This window comes from Rutilus rutilus (genome assembly GCF_951802725.1).
Source record: "Rutilus rutilus genome assembly, chromosome: 5".
In the NCBI taxonomy this organism is placed as follows: Eukaryota; Metazoa; Chordata; class Actinopteri; order Cypriniformes; family Leuciscidae; genus Rutilus; species Rutilus rutilus.
The window spans coordinates 31,372,450-31,393,214 of record NC_140213.1 but is presented as its reverse complement, the minus strand read 5'-3'; the positions used below and the strand labels follow the sequence as shown (position 1 = coordinate 31,393,214).

Here is a 20,765-nt window from a genome sequence, read left to right as displayed (position 1 = left end):
AGTTAAGTAATTTCACTTAAATGACAATTAATAGGTAATTTGCATTGCCATTTAAGTGAAATTATTGAGCTTAAATATGCAAGCTTGATAAAAAATGATCATTTCAGATGGCACTTAGAGGCTTTTGCATCTGAACTCTTCAATGTGCCCAAATTGACCAAACTACACTGTATTTATTAGGCTACTACACACTATACTATAGGCTACTATTTGAACAAGCACATTTAGAACTTCTGAAACTGGTCTATAATGGGAGTGATGACAGAGAGGGGAAGAGAACCCATCTCTATTAGTAATTTAGCAGAGAATGTCCGCGCGCGTCTTTACTGCTAATTTTAACACTTGTTCATAGTGAGTTCATACAGGGAACTCTTTCTAAGAATCCGCATAAGTTTGCCCATGGGTTACGTGGGTGTTATCGAGTGGGAATGTGTGGGATAAAAGCTATACTGTATAAAAGCACGCACAGACCCCGCAAAAGAACACACGTCGCACCGCTGACAGACGCGCTTGATTTTTTCTGCGCTGAATTTGAAGCGCGCAACAGGACGAAGGTAAGACATGCATACGCTCGGAGATACAAACTGAATCATATTTATTTACATTACAGCTCTAGATGTATTTAAAAGTTTATAGGCTATACACATATACAGGGTTAAAATAAGAGAAACATAAGTTTGAACAACATAGTTTCAATAGTTTTGTACATAAAACTTGGAAAGCTGATAAACTGCAGTGTGACATACTCTATAGTTTACACAACATTTCGCCGAATCTTATATATTTAATTCTGTACAGTCAGTTTCATGAGCTCATTAATTTGGAGATCATGCGAAATATTTGTATAGCCTCATTTGTAAAATTCATTTGGAACCTTTAAAAGAACTGGGGGAAAAAAAACTTTAATGGTGAATAAAATGGTATATAAAATAGGCTACATATATTTCCCCATATACATTCATTTAAATTGATATATGTTAATATAAATATTGTAAAAAAAAAAAAATAGATATATATATATATATATCCTTGGTTCAGGGATTACAATTGCAAAAATTATTGTATATATTTTTATGATGACCGTTATTATTAGGCTATAATTGATCATTACCAATATGGGTTAACGTTCAGCAATATTGCTATGCTTGATGATTGTGCTTATTGTGCTAATTTTTCTTTTGCATTTTCTTTTGATCATTGAATAATCATTTGATCATTGAATTAAACAAATAATACATGTTTAATATTTCAATTTTCGGATTCTTTCTCCAGATGGGTTGGTTGATAAGGTTCATCGTTCTCTTCTGTTTGTCCATAACGAGGATATCTGCGCTTAACCTTTTCCCTGATAAATGTGAGAGCACACACACACACACACACGCACGCATGCACACACGCACGCACGCAGTTTTTATATCATAGTTGGGACTTCCCCACTTGTTTGGCTATCTATCTATCTATCTATCTATCTATCTATCTATCTATCTATCTATCTATCTATCTATCTATCTATCTATCTATCTATCTATCTATCTATCAGTCAATAAATCTAATCTATATATCTATGGATGGACCATGGACAAAGAGATAAATAGATAGTTCATTACTGAGTCCATTTGAGTATTAAATATAGTTGTCACTTTTTATGCCAGTGCATATTAAAGTGCCCACAATGTACACTCTCAAAAAAGGTACAAAAGCTGTCACTGTGGCGGTACCTTTTCAAAAGGTACACATTTGTACCTAAAGAGTGCATTTTAGTCCCTCAAAGGTACATATTGGTACCAAAAGTGTACATATTAGTACCTAAATGGTACATATTAGAACCCTTTTGAAGGGTAGCCTACTGTCCCAGTGACAGCTTTTGGACCTTTTTTTCTGAGTGTAGGTGACTGAATCTGTTCTGTGCTCTGAATTGCTTCTCTTTATGCAGTTGAAATTGGTGAGAAACACACATCCGTTACCCTGACCTGTAAAACGGATAAAGACAGTGTCACATGGAAACGTGAGGACGCATATAACACAGTGGACATAGAGGGATCACCTTTCGAAAAACTCAGTGGTCGGAATCTGACCGTGATCGACCTGCAGGAAGACCAAATCGGGAAATACACCTGCTGGAGTGATATGGGTCTTGAAGACTACACCTATCTCCTGCTTGACAAGTCTAAAGAAGCTACAGGTGGGAGCGTCATGTATTCCTAACATCCCTGTCAAGCAATCAGATCTTTAGGTTAGGTTATGGTTAGGAATAAGGTTTGGTATATGATTGTTTGATAGGAATGTCATCCTAACACCAAAAAGGATGTTGAGGCATTCCAATATTCATTAACCATGTCATTAGTTAACCATCCAATATTACATAAATAGATTACACATTGATCATTCTTCGTTCTAGATCAGTGATTCTCGCTAATGATGTCCTCACAGTCATAAACAGCAGGGAAACAATAATGCTAAATGTAAATATTAAATACAACCAACTAATAAAATCAAACAAGAAGTTTTTAGACAGTATTCAAGTTATGTCTGTTCAGTCAGGTTCAGCTTTTTCAGCGTATTTCTTTCTTCCTTTTCAGTGTTTAACATCAATTGCACAGCTGAAACTCTTTCCTGCACTGAACACATCAAATGTACCTGGACCTCAGATGAATTTACTGCTTTCAGACTTCGCAATACAAGGTATCAGACATCCAATCACACCCACAGATAAAATAAGCCGATTTTATCACTGAGTCAACTGAGCATGCATTTGGTGTTTATTTAGGGATAATGGTAACTGGGTGTCACAGCCTGTGGATGGGGTATTTTTTCTCCCACATTCAACCAATTCCTATTCTGAAGAATCTGAGCGACTGCTGATAACAGGGGAGGCAGTTTCCTCATGTTGCTATATGAAAACTGACTACAGCTTCTACCTCCGAGACATTGGTGAGTGTGTGGGTTAAGATTGTCAGTTTATGCTCTGATTGACTCAGTAAATTAGTTACCTTTAAAGTATTTACCCAATTTAGTAACACTTTACTTGAAGGGGTGTGCATAAGACTGACATGACACCGTCATAATCGTGACATGACACATGTCATGAATGTGAAGGAGGTTTTATGCATGTTTATGACAACTGTCATTAAGTGTCATTCGCTCAATTATGACATTTTTAATGCAAATATGACATTGTGTGAGATGTCTTTGTTATGGCAACTTGACATTACTAAGACAACACAACCTGTCATAAATATGTCATAAACATGACAAATTAAATTTGTACCACTGTAGTTGAGGTCAAGAAAAACATTCATGACACAGTTATAATGGCCTCATGACAGCCAATGTCAAAACCAGCCACCTGACAGTTTAATGAAATGTTAACCCATAAAGCAAAGTGGTTTCTTAAGTTTGATAATTAATCTGCTGTGTCATGTTTATGACATATTAATGACAATTTATGTTGTCTTGGTAATGTCAAGTTGTCATGACAAAGACCTGACAGGTTATGATGTATTGGTTTATGTCAAGTTGTCATAACAAAGACATCTCAAACAATGTCATATTTGCATTAAAAATGTCATAATTGAGCGAATGACACTTAATGACAGTTGTCATAAACATGCATAAGACCTCCTTCATATTTATGACATCCGCCATGTCGTGATTATGAAGGTGTCATGTCAGTCTTATGCACACCCCTTCAAGTAAAGTGTTACCAAGAAATTCAGGCACTCTTGGCTCGATTGCTTGGTCCAAATCAGAGTTCAGTGCTACACTTGACTCCTTCCCAAACCATGCTTGAGTTCTGAAGTCGAATGAATTTTCGGTCTGAAAAACAAAGAAAGATGTATGTTCTCATTGAAAAAATAACCAAATAATAAGAAATCTTTCTGCATTTTTTCATTTTCAAAGCCCTTTTGGAAGTTTGCTGAGGCCCTCTAGTGGGGGTCTGGTTGAAAAACACTGGTTTAAAGCACATCATCATTGATTGAAAGTAATGTCTCTTGTTTTTCCTAGTTAAGCCAGCGAGTCCAGACATTTCAATCTGCACAGTAAAAAATGAGGGGAGTGATGAGCAAATCATAGAACTGGAGGTGAAGCCGCCTTCTTCCTGGCCGCAGCCCCCCAGTTTCTTTCCTCTGAAGCATCAGGTCGAGTACCAGATTCGACACAATGGGGAGGTACGAAATGCTCTCCTGCACACACCAACGCACATCTTTAAAGATTAATTCACCAAAAATGAAATCATCATTTACTTTTATGTCATCCCAAACCTGTATGACTTCCTTTCACGATGAAATTTAACAAAATTATAATCAGTGATGCTGTCTACACCGGATGCAGCGAGGCGCGACACACATTCCCGACAGTAAACCGATGCCCCGTTCTGTTTCTGACGTACTACTTCTTGTACGAAGAACAAATGGATTTGTAATTGGAACGGTCGCTTTTTCCAGTGTAGACAGCCTCAATTCAAGTCATTAATTACTGAAAATCATAATGTTCGTTTTAGGGTGAACTATTTCTTTAAGAACTGTAATTAATTCTCTTGTTTTCTGTTCCTGTATATTCACAGCTGAAGACTAAAGAATGGGAGGAGGGGTCAAAGATTAAAGTTGAAGGGCATGTCAGAAAACTAAGGGTGCGCTCCAGAGACATGCTTCTCCTCTCTCAGTGGAGCGAGTGGACCTTGTGGAAAAACGTAAACTAGAGATTTAAACCTCCCTTCCTCCTGAACCCTTTATTTATATGTCCTGTCCCATTTTCCTGTTCCTTATTTATTTATTTATATATGTGTTTATGTATGAATGACCATGACACTGGTTACATATGACTGTTACACACGACTGTATGCACCATGTCTTTGTCCTATTAAAACCTTTGCTCTTCTATTCTGTCTTTTTATTCCTTAATGTCAATAATTTTATGACATATTTAAACGTTTCTTTCCTGTGAAAATGATTTCTGCACGCCTTAAAATAGCTTGAATGCACACCCTTGCTTCATTAATAATACGTGAATGTATGAATATGCAAATTAGCCCCGCCTCCACTCACTAAAACCAGCTCAGAATACCTGATCCAAGTTGAAAGTGGAAATACTGGTTTAATTCAGCCATATATGTTTAAACATAAACTGCTTCAGAAGTGGAAGAGTGAATTATACAGGCTCGTGTATATCAGAATGATAACGCATTTTATGTATCGCTTTCTACAACGTAGAGACATATCGACAACACATAACGGTAATTAATATGATTAGCCTTTTGCTTGACTACATTATCAAACAGCTAATAATGTGTTGCTAATGTTACACAGACCATGTTTGAATGAATTTGGTCATGGTTTGTATTAAAGCATATAAAAAATAATAAAAAAACACCACAAAGACATATAAACAAACATTAAAAATCAACATTTCAACGTCTTATACAGCTATAGCTATCCATCTTTCACTAAACCCTAAAACAATCTCTGAATGTTTGCTTGCTTTCGCTTGAAAAAAATGTAGAGTTTGATAGGAGCATTTCGCTTTGATTTACAATTAACATGCTTGAATGTATTGCAGATGCACAAGTATAAAGTTGTACACGTTTATAAGTCTGGGGTTGGTAAGGTTTTTTAATGTTTTTGGAAATAGTCTCTTATGCTCAACCAAATTTATTTGTTTGATCAGCAATCAACAAGTAAAAAAGTAATTTTGTGAAATATTATTACAATTAAAAATAACTGTTTTCTATTTTCATGTATTTTAAAATGTAATTTAATCCAGTGATGGAAAGATGTCTTTCCCTGATCAATTTATTGTCTTACTGACCCCAAAGTTTTAAACAGTGTGTATACGAGAGAGAAGCTTTGAGTCCAGATATCTGTGTGTGTTTACGACAGAATGCACATGATTTCTTGTTCTCTGTATAGGTGCCCGGCGGGGAAACAAGAAACCGTACCAAAAAAAGAGGCAAAGAAAAGAAGAGGCAAAAAGAACAAAAAGAAATAAGAAATAAGAAGAAAAATCGCAAGAAAACCGGCATGGGGAAAAAAAAGAAGAAACTTCTGAACTGGGCATCTTTTTGAATTCCTAAAAGTATATTAAAAGTCTAAAAGTAAAATATTTAAAAGTATATTTTTATGCTAATTCAAACACTAACACTAAATAGAGAGTGAATTTGTGTATAAGATTGCTTAAATAAACATTGCAAAGCTGAGCTGAGTATTCAACAGCAGGGGGCAACAGTGAGTCCTTTTGGGGCTTTATGGAATTCTCTCCTTTGTAAAAGAAAAATTAATAGAGCTCGCAAATGGAAATGTGTATAGTAATGATATAAATAAATAAATGCTTTTCAAAAATATTTATTGATATTATTATTGTGTTATTTCCTTCTCAGTCTCTGTTCTTTTTAACTGCATTGTTTAACCTGCAGTGTCCTCTTGGTTTTCGATTTGCTCATCCGTTATGACTGTGTCTTGCTGCAGTTGCATCAGGGTTTCATTTTGATTGGCAGGATGAGCCGTAAAAAACAGCCAATGGTTATTGTCCCGCTCAGCTTTATGGGAGTCCAAGAAGGTGTGAGCAGTGAGCTCGTATTCTTTACCAAACAGAGTCCTAAACACACGAACAAAAAAGAAAACACTAGTAAATATCCCCAAAAAATGAACATTAAATTAGACTGACCTGTTTTAAAGCTCTCAAGTATATATACACTTAATATATATATATATATATGGTCAGAAGTTTGGAAACATTGCTATTTTTAATGTTTTTTATGCTCATCAAGGCTGCATTTATTTGATCAAAAATACAGAAAAAAACATTATTATTACAATTTAAAATAATGGTTTTCTATTTGAATATACTTTAAAATATCATTTATTTCTGAGATGCAAAGCTGAATTTTCATCAGCCATTACTCCAGTTTTCAGTGTCACATGATCCTTCAGCAATCATTCTAATATGTTGATTTATTATCAATGTTGGAAACAGTTTAATATTATATAATGTTTAATATATGCTTACTATTTTATAACCTGTGATACTTTTTTTCAAGATTCTTTGATGAATAAAAAGTTTAAAAAGAACAGTAGTTATTTAAAATAGAAATCTTTTGTAACAATATACACTACCATTCAAAAGTTTGCGGTCAGCCATTTTTTTTCTTGCTTTTTTGAAAGAAATTAATTATTATATATAATATAAGTGATAGTAAAGTGATTGATATTGTTAGAAAAGTTTTCTATTTTGTAAAAAGTTACTTTTTATGCATCAATGAATCCTGAAAAAATATCACAGGTTCCAAAAAAATATTAAGCAGCACAACTGTTTCCAACATTGATAATAATTGAGTATCAAATCAGCATATTAGAATGATTTCTGAAGGATCATGTGACACTGAAAACTGGAGTAATAATGCTGAAAATTCAGCTTTGCATCATAAAAAAAAATTATATTTTGAAGTATATTAAAATAGAAAACCATTATTTTAAATTGTAATATTATTTCAAAATATTCTTTATTTTTTTCTTTATTTTTGATCAAATAAATGCAGCCTTGATGAGCATAAGAGACTTCTTAATGCAACTACATATTTCTGAGTGAGACAAGATAACAAGAAAATGAAGAATGCAAAGCGGATTTTATTGATTAGGAATTTAATTTGTAATATTAAGCCATTCCCTCAGCATTTGAATTAAAAAGTTCACAGTATGAAATAAAACATTACCATAGGATGTGATTGCCGAGCGCAGCCAGACATTGATTTGTCTTACAGTGGGAAATCAAAACCTTGCTGTTCACCTGCCAAAACAAAGCATTCACGCCAGGTTATTAAGTTGCCAATAAAAACAAGTACATTTGAAAAAGATTTCGTTTGAAAGTGTGTGCACCTGAACAGGGTATCCCTCATTTTCAAGCCTTTCTTGGGGGTCAAAGTAAATGACCTTCCACCAGCACTGGAAATCAAACTCCTCGACTAAACTCAACTCCTGCAGTCGAGACTTCTTAGCACACTTCAGAAATGTTCTGTGATCACTGGAAAGGAACAGCTGTGTAGAGTCAAACAGATTGCATGTTAAGATATGGCAAACTCAGCAATTACAAAACAACTGTGCATACATTTCATTTGCTTGTTTACCTCTCCGGCAAAGTCTGCAGTGGTTCTCAGGGCAAAGCTTTGACCGTATCTGAGCAGCTCTCCATCAGAGGTCCCATCAACACTGAATCACATGATATAACAGATCAGCAACTATGGGTGTGCGATTGAGTACATCTGAATGTGCATGTGCAATACCTTGTAATGATAAAGGCGTTTCTAACACAAGGGGTCATGTTGTGGGATCCCCCCACTTGGAGGGGCCCGAGAAGGTGGCGGACTGAATTTGTCTGTGAACCTGATGCGATATCACTGGTGTCGACAATGATGCTAAGAACACAAGTGCCACGCTGGTCATGTTCTCCACCTCCAGAGTTCACCAGCATGATTGTGTCACCAAAGTGCAGAAAGCCATCCTGCGACACTGATAAACTCACCTAAACAAAAAATATACACACTTAAAAGTCGACACAAGACGGAAGTTGCATCTTTTCGTCCCAATTATGACATATATCCAAGTGAAAAGGCTTCTTTAACAAGAAAAAATGTAGGTGCGGGACTTGATATTGTCCATCGGGAATTGAATTGATGGTTGTGCGTTGGAAGTGCCAGTAGGAGAGAAGAGATGTCGTTGAAAGAGGAAGGATAAGTTGTTTTGGTTAAAGGGATAGTTCACCCATTTTTTCATCATTTACTCACCCTCAAGCTGGTCCAAACCTGTATTAGAAAGAATGTTGGTAACCAGACAGTTGACGGCACCCATTGATACTTCTATAGTATTTTATTTTTCATTTTTTTTCTACTATAGAAGTCAATGGTGTCTGGTTACCAAAACTGTTTAATATCTTCTTTTGTGTTCAGCAGAGGAAAGAAACTCGTAACGTTAAAGGTTTGGAACAACTTGAGGGTGAGTAAATGATGACAGAATTTTCATTTTTGGGTGAACTAACGTTAGGCTATCTCTAGAAATGTCGATAGTACATGAGTAAAAAAAATTAAAAAATGAAGTGCATGGATAAATCATTTATAATAAATAATGTTCCATACAAAATTTAATTTGTCATACCATTAACGTTAGATAAAAAAAAAAAAAAAAATCAAATAGGCCTAAGGCAAACCATTTACGAAAAGGTTTTAAATAATAGGCTAAATGGTAGACAACAAATTACGTTAGAGTATCAATTATTATCTTTCATCTTGATATTGTATCTGATAAACCCGATCATCTTGCAGCATTGTTGAAAGACTCTTCTGTCATATTATATCAGAAAATAGTTTTTTGTCTTACTGGTTTCAGGATGTTTTGTCCTACTTTCTGGACTGTGAGTTCGCCTCTTTCTTTTTGAAGAATGAAGTTCTTTAGGGCTTCCTGCAAAGACACTGATCATTTACTCACGTGTGTTCAGTTCACTAACGTTACTGGAACACACTCTGTAACGTTAACCCTTATTAAATGCGTCAAAACAACAAACCTCTTCTAAAACCACGTCTTCTACCCAGTTTCCCTCAAGAACGCGCGGATTAAAGGTCCGGACATGAGCCATGTCACAGCCGTTGTAAAGCCTGACAGACTGATAAATGTGTAAATATAATGTAAAATGCAAACGTGAACAAAATGCCCCTGTTACAGATAAAAGCTGTTTCCATGGATGCATAACAACACATGTGCGCTACTGCGCATGCGCATGTCACGTCCTCATGGTAACCGTTTCGCCCTTTTCTTGATCTGTTCCAAGTTTTGTGGTAAAAATACAGAAAACAGCACAATATTGTGAAATATTATAAAAATGCTTTTCTATTTTAATATATTTTAAAATATAATTTATTCCTGTGATGCAAAGCTGCATTTTCAGCATCATTACTCCTGTCTTCAGTGTCACATGATCATTCTAATATGCTGATTTATCAATGTTGGAAACAGTTGTGCTGCTTAATATTTTTTTGGAACCTGTGATACTTTTTTCGGGATTCTTTGATGAATAAAAAGTTTAAAAGAACAGCATTTATTTAAAATAGAAATCTTTTGTAATAATGAGTTATACTGTAAAAATTCTGATAGTAAGCAATATTATCTTTTATTTTAATAGGGTGTCCCACTTTAGCCAAATGTTATGGTCCTATTTTATCTAATGTGTTAAGGTAAATTGGGACAGTAATAAAACTTGATATTTTTTAAAGTATAAAAAAGAAACTTGCACATTTTTGCATAAAACTGAATTATCACATGAACAAATGTAATACAAATTATTCTGTAGAATGAAATATTCTTTGTATTCAAATGTAACCATTTACGGTTTTAATAGACTTAAACTATGTACGGGGACATACCATGTTCTTTTTCAGACTTTCTCACACTTGAGTGTTAATTAACACTCAAGTTAATCAGACCCACTCTGAAAAACACTCACTCATATATACAGTGCAATGCATAAGTTAATACACCCATGCTAAAGTTGACTAAAAAGAGGAATAAAAAATCATATTTTGGAAATTGAACTTAATGCCTTAATTTAAAAAATTAGGAAAAATCCAACCTTTAAGGACACCAATTTTCTTTGTGAATTAATAATGTATCGTAAATAAATAAATGTTCTTCCTTAAAATACATGGTGCATAAGTGAGTACACCCCTATGTTAAATTCCCATAGAGGCAGACAGATTTTAATTTTTAAGTATTTAAAAAAAAAAATAATTTTAGGATACTATGCATAAAGTTCCCTTGGCCTTTGGAATTAAAATAGCCCCACATCATCACATAGCCTTCACCATACCTAGAGATTGGCATGGGGTACTTTCCATAAGATCATCTCTCAATGCAAATCAAACTAGCTATTAGGCTAACTGAAATAAAACCATGCCAATCTCTAGGTATGGTGAAGGCTATGTGATGATGTGGGGCTATTTTAATTCCAAAGGCCAAGGGAACTTTATCAGGATGCATACATTTTTAGTATCCTAAAGCCTTCTAATTGTTGTTTTGTACTTTAATTAATTGGAAACAGTATAGTTAAAATGTAAACATATACTGCAATGTTTCAATCACTGTATGGCTTATAAGATATATCATAGTATTTGTTCCCAATGTATATGACACGCATGTGCATGTCTTCAATAAGAAAAAAATAACTTTATTATTTTATTTTATATTAAATAGGCTGAATTATAGAAATTCCTTGATTAAATGAACACAAACAAACTCAAACATACACAAGTTAGCAGAAATGCAATCATTAGAAATGGTCTTACAATCATAATTCAATATGACTCTTTAATGTTTTTTATCTTCAGAATTATATATTTGATATGAAATTGCATTTTATTCAATTTTCTAAATAAATTAGGTCACTTTTCAAAGGCATCAATATGTGTGCTAAATAATATATCTTGCAGCATTGTCAGATATGAAATCAAATCACTTTTACAATGTATACTGTACGCAGAGAGAAAAAGGCAGAGGAGATTTTAGATAAACTACATTAGAAGGAAGGCTCATTTGAGCTATGTGTGTAAGTGCGGTTAAGTGCTTTTATGTCAATAACGGAACTGACGGATCATAAATAGATAATACATGTTTATGAGAGCTGTGCTCTGAAATATTAAAACTCCTATGGGAAAAGCAGCAAGCAGCAGTGTAGCAGTGTGCAAAAGTTGCTCATTTCAATCAAATATTATCCCTGTCATGATCCACCTGCTTTCTATGCACCTGTCAGCTTGTTTAACTGCTGGAAGAAACAACACACAAGACATGGTCCCGTTGAATAATCAACCAGCTTTATGAAGACAAAATAAGAGACAAAGGTATTCACAGTCAAATGTGCCCTGAAAAATAAGGACTCCCTATCAAGAAATATAAAGCTGTTCATACAATCATAGAATGAAAAACAATTGCTATAAATTTAACAAAAAATGATTCTGAAGATAAATCAACAGGCTATTTCTAAAGAACAAGAGGAAGACAAAAAAACATCAGCCAAAATCATGAACTTTTCCAACATTGCCTCCTTAAAAAAGGACATCTCATTCAACTGTCTTCATATTGCAGTATTCAGATAGTTATGTGCTGTAGAAAGCATTCCTAAGACTTGCTATGCGGTTGGTGTTGTGCATGGTCGCCAAAGCGTTGCTAAGATGTTCTGGGTGGTCGCTAGGTGGTTGTTTCCTGGCCTGTGATATACTCATCCCTTTATGGCATAGATCAATCCTTCATCGTAAATCCAATCATTTAGAGAAGTAATAGCACGATTTGAGGCATCATCATTCAAGTGGTGCCAGATGAATTACAGTATCTTAGATCAAACTGCAAGTTGGCTGAAGTTAAAATATGATAAATTCCTATTGGAAACTCTTTTACCTGAGCGAATCAGAGGCTTTTGTCATTAATCAGCAGCAGCAGACAGAAGTAGGGCTCATTCAGGCTCAATAAAAGCGGACAAACACTCTTTCTCCTGGTCTCTCCCCTCCCGCACTTGCACTCAGTCCCATCACAGCCCATTAAAAGTTTAGTGCTGTTGTTCAGCAAATTGAAAATGTGTGCTGGTATCGATCCACCATCATGCATCCATTCTGGATCTCTGGAGGCTCATTTTCCTTTTCTTTTAAGCTTTTGTGAGGAAGGATATTACATTTTGTTGCACCATTTTGGTTGTGATCGAGTTCACCACAAAATCAGGTCATATAGAATATGCATTAAATAAAAACAGAGATAAGACAAATGTCAGCATTTAGCAGATTTAAAGAGCAGTTGCATGTGAATTTGCCGCTATGAATGGATTTTCCTAGCATTTAAATGGAGAGAGAAAGCAGAGGTGTGGGTGTAGAGAATCGTGTGCTGCTGTGTGAGAAAGTGGATGCCCGTTTCAGGTTTCAGCAGAATTACATTTAACTAACGGGAACTCCCCAATATCCATCAACAAAGAGGGTATACCGGAATGTCCTGAATCCATAAACTGCTGAATAAGCATTTAACTGAGAATGTGCTACAATTCAAAAAGGTAGGGAAACTCCAAAAAGGCCAATGGAAAGTTTCAGGAAATGTTTTTTTTTAGAATGAAGCCTATTTTGCATAGGTTTTAGGCCATGCTTGTTGAATTGGCTTCATGAAGAAATCATGCTTTCATTCAAACCTTTATAATATTATCTAATAAACACGTATTGTACCATTCAGAGTAGCTTCACGTAATGTGACTGCATGTACATTACACAGTGCTGATTGGAATGACGATGATGAGGATGAGGATGATGGTGGCAGTGATGCTGAGAGCAGCGATGCGGTACGCCTGGTTTCTGTTGCAATGGGTGTACGAATACGAACGTCGCAGGAGCGTGTCGGAGGCTGGCGTGTAAATCTCGTCCGTCCAGAACTCCAAAGACTCAGGGGGCTGCAAAATATGATCAGAAAATATCAGAGTTTATAAATGCTGGTTTATCTTTCATGTTGTGTTGAGACCATATTTAAAACAATAAAAGTCATTTTCAAAATGATTAAACCCAGATTCTTTAAACATGTTCCACAAACCTCTTCAAAACCTGGGAAGATATTACCTACTGATCCAAGCTGTGAACCTCTCTTGTAACTCAAATTATATATGAACTTTGGAAAAATGGATTATCATCCAGTATAGAACATTTATTTTACTTTGTGTCAATTTGACTCCAGCAAAAATACATATTTATGAGATGACAGTTTTGACTCAAAATCTGGAGATGTTACCTGAAGGTCCAGAGGTGTTAAGTCTGATTGGCTCCAGGTCACTTTGGAGCGTTCAGTCAGATGCTGGGAAGTGCTCTGGACTGATGTGCGGCGTGGTGCATTCTGGGTCTCAGGTGGCATGAGGTGAAAACCCGTGACCTCCTGCACTACGGGGACCTCTCTTTTATACACTCCACCTAAATGATCTGACTGAGGAGCAAAACAAGATTTATATTATAACCAACGATTCACCCTTACATCTACACCCATAGCATTCTTCTCTAAATTAATACTTTTTTATTATTTTCTGCATGACAATTTGGTGCCAAGCTTAATTGAAAAATTCACATGAATTAAAAAATTTGCTTTAATGACAGCAGCACTCCAGCTTCATGAACTCCACAAGTTTGTGTAAAACCCGTTGATCATGTTCTCAAGCTTGATTTGAGAATGTGGTTCTAATGCTTCAATATACTTCAGGGATGACATCATTTTTTTAGGCCAACAAGGAAGCTATAGGATTACCCTGTGTCCCTCCACAAACACCCATGGTAATACTTTAATTTGAATGTGTCCTTGTTACACGCTACATGTATTTACTATAGTAATACTATAAATTAGGCGTAATTGCATGCAACTAACCCTAAACTAAACCCTTAATACTACCCTAACCCTATAGTAAGTAAATGTATTTAGAAAATATTACTCAGTAGTTAAATGTATAATAACACTGTAACAGGGACACATTAAAATAAAGTGTAACGTTTCCCATTGGCTTTTGGAAAAGTAAGTAAGCTCTGTGAACAGCAAAAGTGTATTATTCTTACAAGTTTTGTTCATTAAGATCATCTTTTCATGCTAAAGCTAGGCTATAAATGAACATGACTTTAACTTCACCACCAGTCTACAAATTGGGAAGTTTCAGTTGGAATACAACAAGGTACAGTATTAGTGAGCAGATGAGTTGTCCTGTTCGGCGTCATGAAGGTAGATGTACTGACAACTTCAGCAAATCAAAAGTGGGGTATTACTTATCTATTTTATGTTGTAGGAAAAAAATATCTTGAGATTGTGTTAACCACAGACATTATTTCAGGCAGTTAACAAAAAAAGTTTTTTCTTAACTTTGTCAGTCACAATTTTAATGAAACAATTTTAATGAAATAGAAAAAGTGCTTAATCTTTAAAGGTGCTTTAAGTGATTTCCGCCATATGCACAAAATGAATGACAAGCAGAGAACATTTCTGATTGGCTAGTATTACGATTGGATACAAAACTTTCTGATTGGCAACTGACTCTTATTTTGTTGTTTACAGAGGCCTAATTGATTATAGCATACTACTCTTAATATTTTTCCTTATATTTTACATATCTTTATATGGCAAAAATAGTAAAAGTAGTATGCTAACATGCTATTCTGAATTCAGTCTAGTTGTCTCAAAGACAAGTAGGTTTTCTCACGCATACTTCAGTGATTTAAGAAATGTTTATGTGCAAGAAATATCTCTTACAGACAATTTAAAATATGTGTTTACTTGATAATTTTCTTTGTTGTAAAATTCTAAAACATAAAACCTATCAGACATTTGGACCCCACTTTACATTTGTTGTCTCAGCAGATATTTCTTGTCCTGTTACCTTAGCAGGCTGTATGTGTGGCTCTTTGGTGAAGCTGATGCTCCACTCTCTGTGGGCTTCAGACCCGCTGCTCTCCGTGTGGCTCCTGGAGGCCCTGCGTACAAACAGACGCCTACGCTTTGCGGCTGCCTCATCGACGCCCTCCATTCCTGGATTGGTCCTCGGGGACCCCTGCTGTTGCTGTATGTTAGGCCGTGCTGCGAGCTGTGGTTGTATGATCATTTGATGCGAGTGAGGGCATGCGGCCTGCTCCCGTTGTTCCAGTCGGTCCAGCGTGGAGAGCACAAGGGCCAGTTGCTCACGTAGTTCTGAGATCGGCTCTAGCTGTTGCTCCAGCTCCGCGACCCGTTGGAGCAGGCGTCCCACACCCCATCTCACGCCTTCCTCGGGTGCCTCCAAGGAGTGAAACAACCTCCGTAACTTTCCCAAACGTTCACGCCTCTCTGGCAGCCCAGCCCCGCCCCCTTCCTGTGCCGCGCCTCCTTCCCCTGGCAACACTGCCATGGAGCCACACATGCTAATGTCATCTAGGAAACGGAAGATGGCACTAATGTCGTCCTCGCCGATGTCAGGGTTGTCAATGGAGAGTTTATCGCCAAGCATGAGGCTTCGTAAAGCACGCCGATCTGCAGCTTCCGTCTGGGTGCCAACGCTAACCGCGCCCTCAAAGCTCGGTGACCAATCGTACCACGCATCCAAACTCATGCCGCTCAGCCGCTTGAAGGTATCCCGCACCGAGTTGACGATGTGAGGATCAAAGCCGGGAAGGTCAAAGCTTGACCCGTCAAAGCTAATCTTAACAGCTCCTGGTTTTCGTAAACCAGACTTCTCTAAAACAGATCGCTCTGATCTGGGTTTCTGCAGCCCAGTCGTTTCAGGCTCAGGTCTTTCATCCGCCGTCCTGCTGTCGATGTCCAAGCTGTGGCTCTTGACTTGAAGGACCGGAGTTTGGTGCTTTTCGTTGGAGACTGTAGGGCCGAAGTATGTGGACGCCTGGAGCTCGTCCAAACTCTCCTGCTTCGCCTGATGCCACTGAGTCTGAGGGTCGTACGGGTCTGTGGCGTCAGCATACGATTGCGCATTGGCAGCATGTGCATCCGGTTCAGGTGCATTTGAGTGAGCGTACAAATGGTCATGCAGACATTGCGTGTGTGATGCCGGGTTGCACATGTGGTTGTCGTTTGCGTATGTTGCGGGGTCTGGATAGGGGTTCTTCTGGGTAATGTAAAGCAGGTCCTCACCATCCGATCTTGGTCCATCTGGGCTTTGATCTGATTGGACGTCACCTTCCGAGGACATAAGTGTTTCGTTGTGGATCCCTTCTTTAAAGGCACTCCTCTTCTGAGAGCAGGAACGAGCGACACGGGCTCCCTGATTGGTCGCCGAGGTCTTGACTGCCAGCTGATTGACCGTATCGCTGGAAACGTCCCCAGTATTCTGCATCCTGTCTTGGTTGTGCATGAGTAAGTGAGACTGAGCAATCAATGCGGAGGTGGTCCAAGCATGTGAAGCCTCTGTGTTGTGACTGAATGCTTCACAAGGGAGGTTCTCATATTTACATTCCTCAGAGGTGGTCCCTCCTACTGTGACGGGTAAGGCGGCCGGCCAGTGGTAACGCACAAATCCCTTCCCACAGATCTGACAGGGCGTCAGCGACTGACGGTTCTGAGTGGATGAAGGAGCCATGCGGGTGTGCATGAGGAGGTTGAACAGTGAGACTACATCAGCGGCCGCTGAGAGCCGGTTACTGCAGGGTGGGTGAAGGCGCTCTCGGAAGAGGGTGGCGGGGAAGCAGGGGTCTCTACAGGCGGTGGAGTATAAGAGACTCCGTAATTCTAGAAGAGGCTGCAGGCTGAAGCTTCCACTTAGATAGACGCAAATGTCTGGATACAACACGCTCCCATGGCATGCGCCTAACACCTCCAGGATCTCCAACAGTACCAGGGGGTCTTCAGGGTTTTCAGACATATTTGCACCAGCAGTGCACACTACATTTAGAAATTTAAGCCCACTGTCCTCTGCTTTCCCCCTTCATCAAAGGCACATGAAGCTCTGCAAATGGGAGCACAGCAGTGAAATCAGGTCAGCCAGAAGAAGATTTCTACTAAAATGACTTTTGCATTGATTTCATATAAATCCTATGCAAGTTAAAACAGTCCAAGAAAAGAAAATGCAATAAAAACAAGCAGTTACCTCTTATCACTGGGATATGATGCTGAGAATAAAGCTATTCACTGCTGACCTTATTCAAAGCCTTAATATAGCCACTGATCGGAGCATCTGAAAAGCAGAGAAATCATTAGAGACATCGTGAAATCGTCCATCTCCACTGATCAGGGTCCCACCTGAGAGACTCTTGTTGGTAAAGCAGCAGTCAATGGTCAGGCAGCGGTCAGTCCCACGATCAGTGCAGAAAAGCAGGTCGCCTGGGGTCTCCAGAGATGCCATGAATCCCGGGTCTCATCCTTTAATGAGCTGATCAGAACGTCCTGTACACGAGAAACAGCATAGATAGTTTCTGCTTCATGTGTGACAGGAGCATTGAATCCTCTAGTTGGTGTGTTTGCACACGGAGATTCTGTGGTCAAAGTCATGCATGACGTTAGTGGCTATTTTAATGCACAACAGTAAACATACTAAAGGAGAAATGCATTGTAAAGTACGGAAATCTCTAGAAGAGAACTTAAATTGTAACATATTTACTTTTTGTTATTTACACTATTCAAATTAATACAAACTAATAAAATAGATGTAAAAATATATACCAAATACATTGATTAATGAAAGAAAATATTAGTTAATAAATATAGAAAAATTAACAAACAAATAAATAAAATCAGAAATATCAACCCATCAACGTTACTATATGCATTTCTCTGTAATTTATTGTTTTAATAATTGGTTAATTGTTAATAAAAAAAAGTCGGCTAGTTATAATAGAAATGTATTGGAGTTGCATTTCCTTCGGAGTTCTCCTCTGCACTTTGCTTTGTGTGATATGTCTATATCTGTATAAAAGAAAATATATATTAAATGAGAAAAATACATCAATGATTTACATATTAAATAATTAAATAAAATGTTCTCCTAATCAGATTTGATTTCTAAATATATTGAGCAATAGATCTTTTTTTATTATGTACTAAAGAGCCTATAAAAAAAATCATTGAGATAAGGTTTAGATTTACAAGCCTTTGAGCGTGTGAATTTTCTTGATTTCCTAAGAAAAAGAATGAAAATGAAAGCCCACCTGTACCATCTGAGGATTTGTCCTGAAGCTCATAGACTGTCCCAATTCACATGCAAACAGCAGTGGAGTCAACTGAAGCGTGTGATGAGAACACACTTCCTCTCTCTCTCTCTGTTAAAGTATAGCCTATAGATTCATTAAAGTGATCAAACCTTTTAAAAGTGTAATGGAGCTCCTTCACTTTAGACGTCAGAGAGTCGGAACTGCTAAGACTTATCAAGTTCTATCTCTAATTGATGAGCATCTGAAATACATTAGGTTTAAGATCTCCTCAGCACACAATACAAGTGTATTATAAAGTTTGTTGTTGAGTTATAAAGTTTGTTTGCTTGTTTATTTGTCTGTGGTTCAAAATTATTCATCATAAAGACCACCGGGGGGCAACAAAGTCCATGTTATAACAAATTGCACGTAAATATGAAAAACAAATCTTTAGGGAGAACATTGGTGATGACTACTGTGGAAAGACATCAATAGAACAGCATTCACGGAGCGTAGCATTACGTCATTTACCTCAGGAAAGTCATTCAGTGTCCACAGCTTGAGAAATGAACTCTTTCGCTAAATATATAGCCAATACTACTATATATTTAATATATCTTCCTTAACCTGTTAGTGAGGTCTTGATTATTTACTGTAAGTTTAAATAAATCTGTCATGAAAACGACAGCCACTGTGTATAAATGATTATATTTTAACGAGTTTAGAAGTTAATGCAAAAACTGCTTTAATTATGTGCAGCTTACATGTTTGCATACAATTTGTTATTTGAGTGTTAATTATTATATCTAAAAATAAACTGAGGCTAATAGTTTGGGCTCTGTTGATAACCTTTAATATTATAGTAATGTGCTATAGCTCCCTGCATAGTTTACAGATTTTTTATATACTTAAGAAACTTTAAGTTATAATTTAATTTATTTGACAGAGACACAATTTGTTCAGTAAACCACTGTTTAATAAAAAAAGAAGCAATTTTTTATGTTTAGTTTTCAACCCCATGCATGTTATACCGAATCCGTACCGAACTGTGACTTTAAAACCGAGGTAGGCTACTGAACAGTCAGTTTTGTGTCCTGTTACACCCCTAATATATATACTGCATGTATATATATGTATATATATATATATATGTATATATATATATGTATGTATATTGTGTGTGTGTATATATATATATATGTGTGTGTATATATATATATATATGTGTGTGTGTGTGTGTGTGTGTGTGTGTGTGTGTGTGTGTGTGTGTGTGTGTGTGTGTGTATGCTGTTTCTGAGCAAGGAAATTTTTTATTATTATTATTTTTATGAGTTTGTTTATCTTATCAAGTTTTTCACTCCATGTTAGCATCAGGTCTATTTGCATGGCAGGTCAACATCACAATCCATAAAATTAATTATGATAATATAAAACATTTCAACTTGACATTACATAGGAAATCTAAAATACATTTGGGTGATACATTCTGAAATATTCCATGTAAACATATTTCTGATTAAAAGTATTTCCTAGCAGTATCATAAAAATGACAGTCCAACAGAATGTTTAACAGTCAAAAGAACCTGACACGAGAGACATAAAAGGAGGCTAAAACTCACATTTTTATGAGATTCTGATCAAATTAAAGGAAATGTTTTGGTGGGTGTGCCTCTGTATGCTTTAATATGATTTCAAACTCTCTGATCTCTGTTGGCTTGATCTGTTTTGGTTTGTTGGTGAGTCATAGTGTCACATAGATGCAGATAAAGTTGTGTTTGAGAAACAGACCACATGTGATCAAAGGCAAGAGATAGAGGTACTAATTCATAATTATAAAACCACTTTAGGGGGATTTTTGCCAAATTTCGGCCTAATTGTAAAAATAAGGCAAACAGGAAGAAGGGGGGAGGGGGGGAACGGAAAGAAAAAAAATGATACAAACAAGATTAAAGGAAATAGAGGTTTTAGCACAGTCACATAATGGAGTGACCATGAGTCAACGCTGTGATCATGGGAAACTGGATGAAGTTTTGGCTTCCCCCTTTCACAGGGACTCTTATCAGACTGTTGAGTGAAACACTGATCGCTGTCAAAACAGATATATACAAACAAACTTCATCCTGGATACGCA

General features: G+C 36.8%; 3 protein-coding genes across 5 annotated transcripts; 1 reads left to right on the top strand and 2 right to left on the bottom strand.

The window, feature by feature from the left end:
* Positions 1 to 257: 257 nt before the first annotated feature.
* il12b2 (interleukin 12B 2) lies at positions 258 to 6,330 on the top strand. Its single transcript, XM_084409000.1, has 8 exons — positions 258 to 554; positions 1,273 to 1,354; positions 1,934 to 2,182; positions 2,580 to 2,682; positions 2,768 to 2,931; positions 4,006 to 4,169; positions 4,565 to 4,690; positions 5,907 to 6,330. Exons 1-8 carry the CDS (start codon positions 429 to 431, stop codon positions 6,060 to 6,062), a joined length of 1,170 nt encoding a protein of 389 aa, XP_084265126.1. The 5' UTR covers positions 258 to 428; the 3' UTR covers positions 6,063 to 6,330.
* Positions 6,283 to 9,740, bottom strand: cfap161 (cilia and flagella associated protein 161). The gene is made up of 7 exons (XM_084409001.1): positions 9,547 to 9,740; positions 9,363 to 9,443; positions 8,273 to 8,511; positions 8,117 to 8,198; positions 7,869 to 8,027; positions 7,706 to 7,779; positions 6,283 to 6,591 (listed from the first exon to the last, which is right to left on the bottom strand). Exons 1-7 carry the CDS (start codon positions 9,727 to 9,729, stop codon positions 6,399 to 6,401), a joined length of 1,011 nt encoding a protein of 336 aa, XP_084265127.1. The 5' UTR covers positions 9,730 to 9,740; the 3' UTR covers positions 6,283 to 6,398.
* A 2,083-nt stretch (positions 9,741 to 11,823) lies between these two features.
* minar1l (membrane integral NOTCH2 associated receptor 1-like) lies at positions 11,824 to 19,681 on the bottom strand. 3 transcript variants are annotated; one of them, XM_084408761.1, is made up of 5 exons: positions 17,748 to 19,681; positions 17,596 to 17,682; positions 15,403 to 17,454; positions 13,785 to 13,973; positions 11,824 to 13,452 (listed from the first exon to the last, which is right to left on the bottom strand). In XM_084408761.1, the coding sequence occupies exons 3-5, from the start codon at positions 17,368 to 17,370 to the stop codon at positions 13,270 to 13,272; spliced, it is 2,340 nt and encodes a 779-aa protein (XP_084264887.1). In that variant the 5' UTR covers positions 17,371 to 17,454; positions 17,596 to 17,682; positions 17,748 to 19,681; the 3' UTR covers positions 11,824 to 13,269. The 3 variants fall into 3 exon arrangements, with proteins under 3 accessions (XP_084264887.1, XP_084264886.1, XP_084264888.1); XM_084408760.1 differs by having other exon boundaries at positions 17,596 to 19,681; XM_084408762.1 differs by lacking the exon at positions 11,824 to 13,452 and having other exon boundaries at positions 13,827 to 13,969; positions 17,596 to 19,681.
* Positions 19,682 to 20,765: the final 1,084 nt, after the last annotated feature.

What these genes read in the sequence shown, in the direction of transcription:
- cfap161 (XM_084409001.1), bottom strand. Translation starts at nt 9,729, where the DNA reads ATGCATCCATGGAAACAGCTTTTATCTGTAACAGGGGCATTTTGTTCA. An exon ending in AAGACGTGGTTTTAGAAGAG is followed by an intron (nt 9,444 to 9,546) that starts GTTTGTTGTTTT and finishes GTGTCTTTGCAG; the next exon opens with GAAGCCCTAAAGAACTTCAT. An exon ending in CTCGGCAATCACATCCTATG is followed by an intron (nt 6,592 to 7,705) that starts GTAATGTTTTAT and finishes TCGTGTGTTTAG; the next exon opens with GACTCTGTTTGGTAAAGAAT.
- il12b2 (XM_084409000.1), top strand. Translation starts at nt 429, where the DNA reads ATGTGTGGGATAAAAGCTATACTGTATAAAAGCACGCACAGACCCCGC. An exon ending in CAAGTCTAAAGAAGCTACAG is followed by an intron (nt 2,183 to 2,579) that starts GTGGGAGCGTCA and finishes CTTCCTTTTCAG; the next exon opens with TGTTTAACATCAATTGCACA. An exon ending in CTTCTACCTCCGAGACATTG is followed by an intron (nt 2,932 to 4,005) that starts GTGAGTGTGTGG and finishes TGTTTTTCCTAG; the next exon opens with TTAAGCCAGCGAGTCCAGAC.
- minar1l (XM_084408760.1), bottom strand. Translation starts at nt 17,370, where the DNA reads ATGTCTGAAAACCCTGAAGACCCCCTGGTACTGTTGGAGATCCTGGAG. An exon ending in CACACATACAGCCTGCTAAG is followed by an intron (nt 13,974 to 15,402) that starts GTAACAGGACAA and finishes TTTGCTCCTCAG; the next exon opens with TCAGATCATTTAGGTGGAGT. An exon ending in TAACACCTCTGGACCTTCAG is followed by an intron (nt 13,453 to 13,784) that starts GTAACATCTCCA and finishes CATATTTTGCAG; the next exon opens with CCCCCTGAGTCTTTGGAGTT.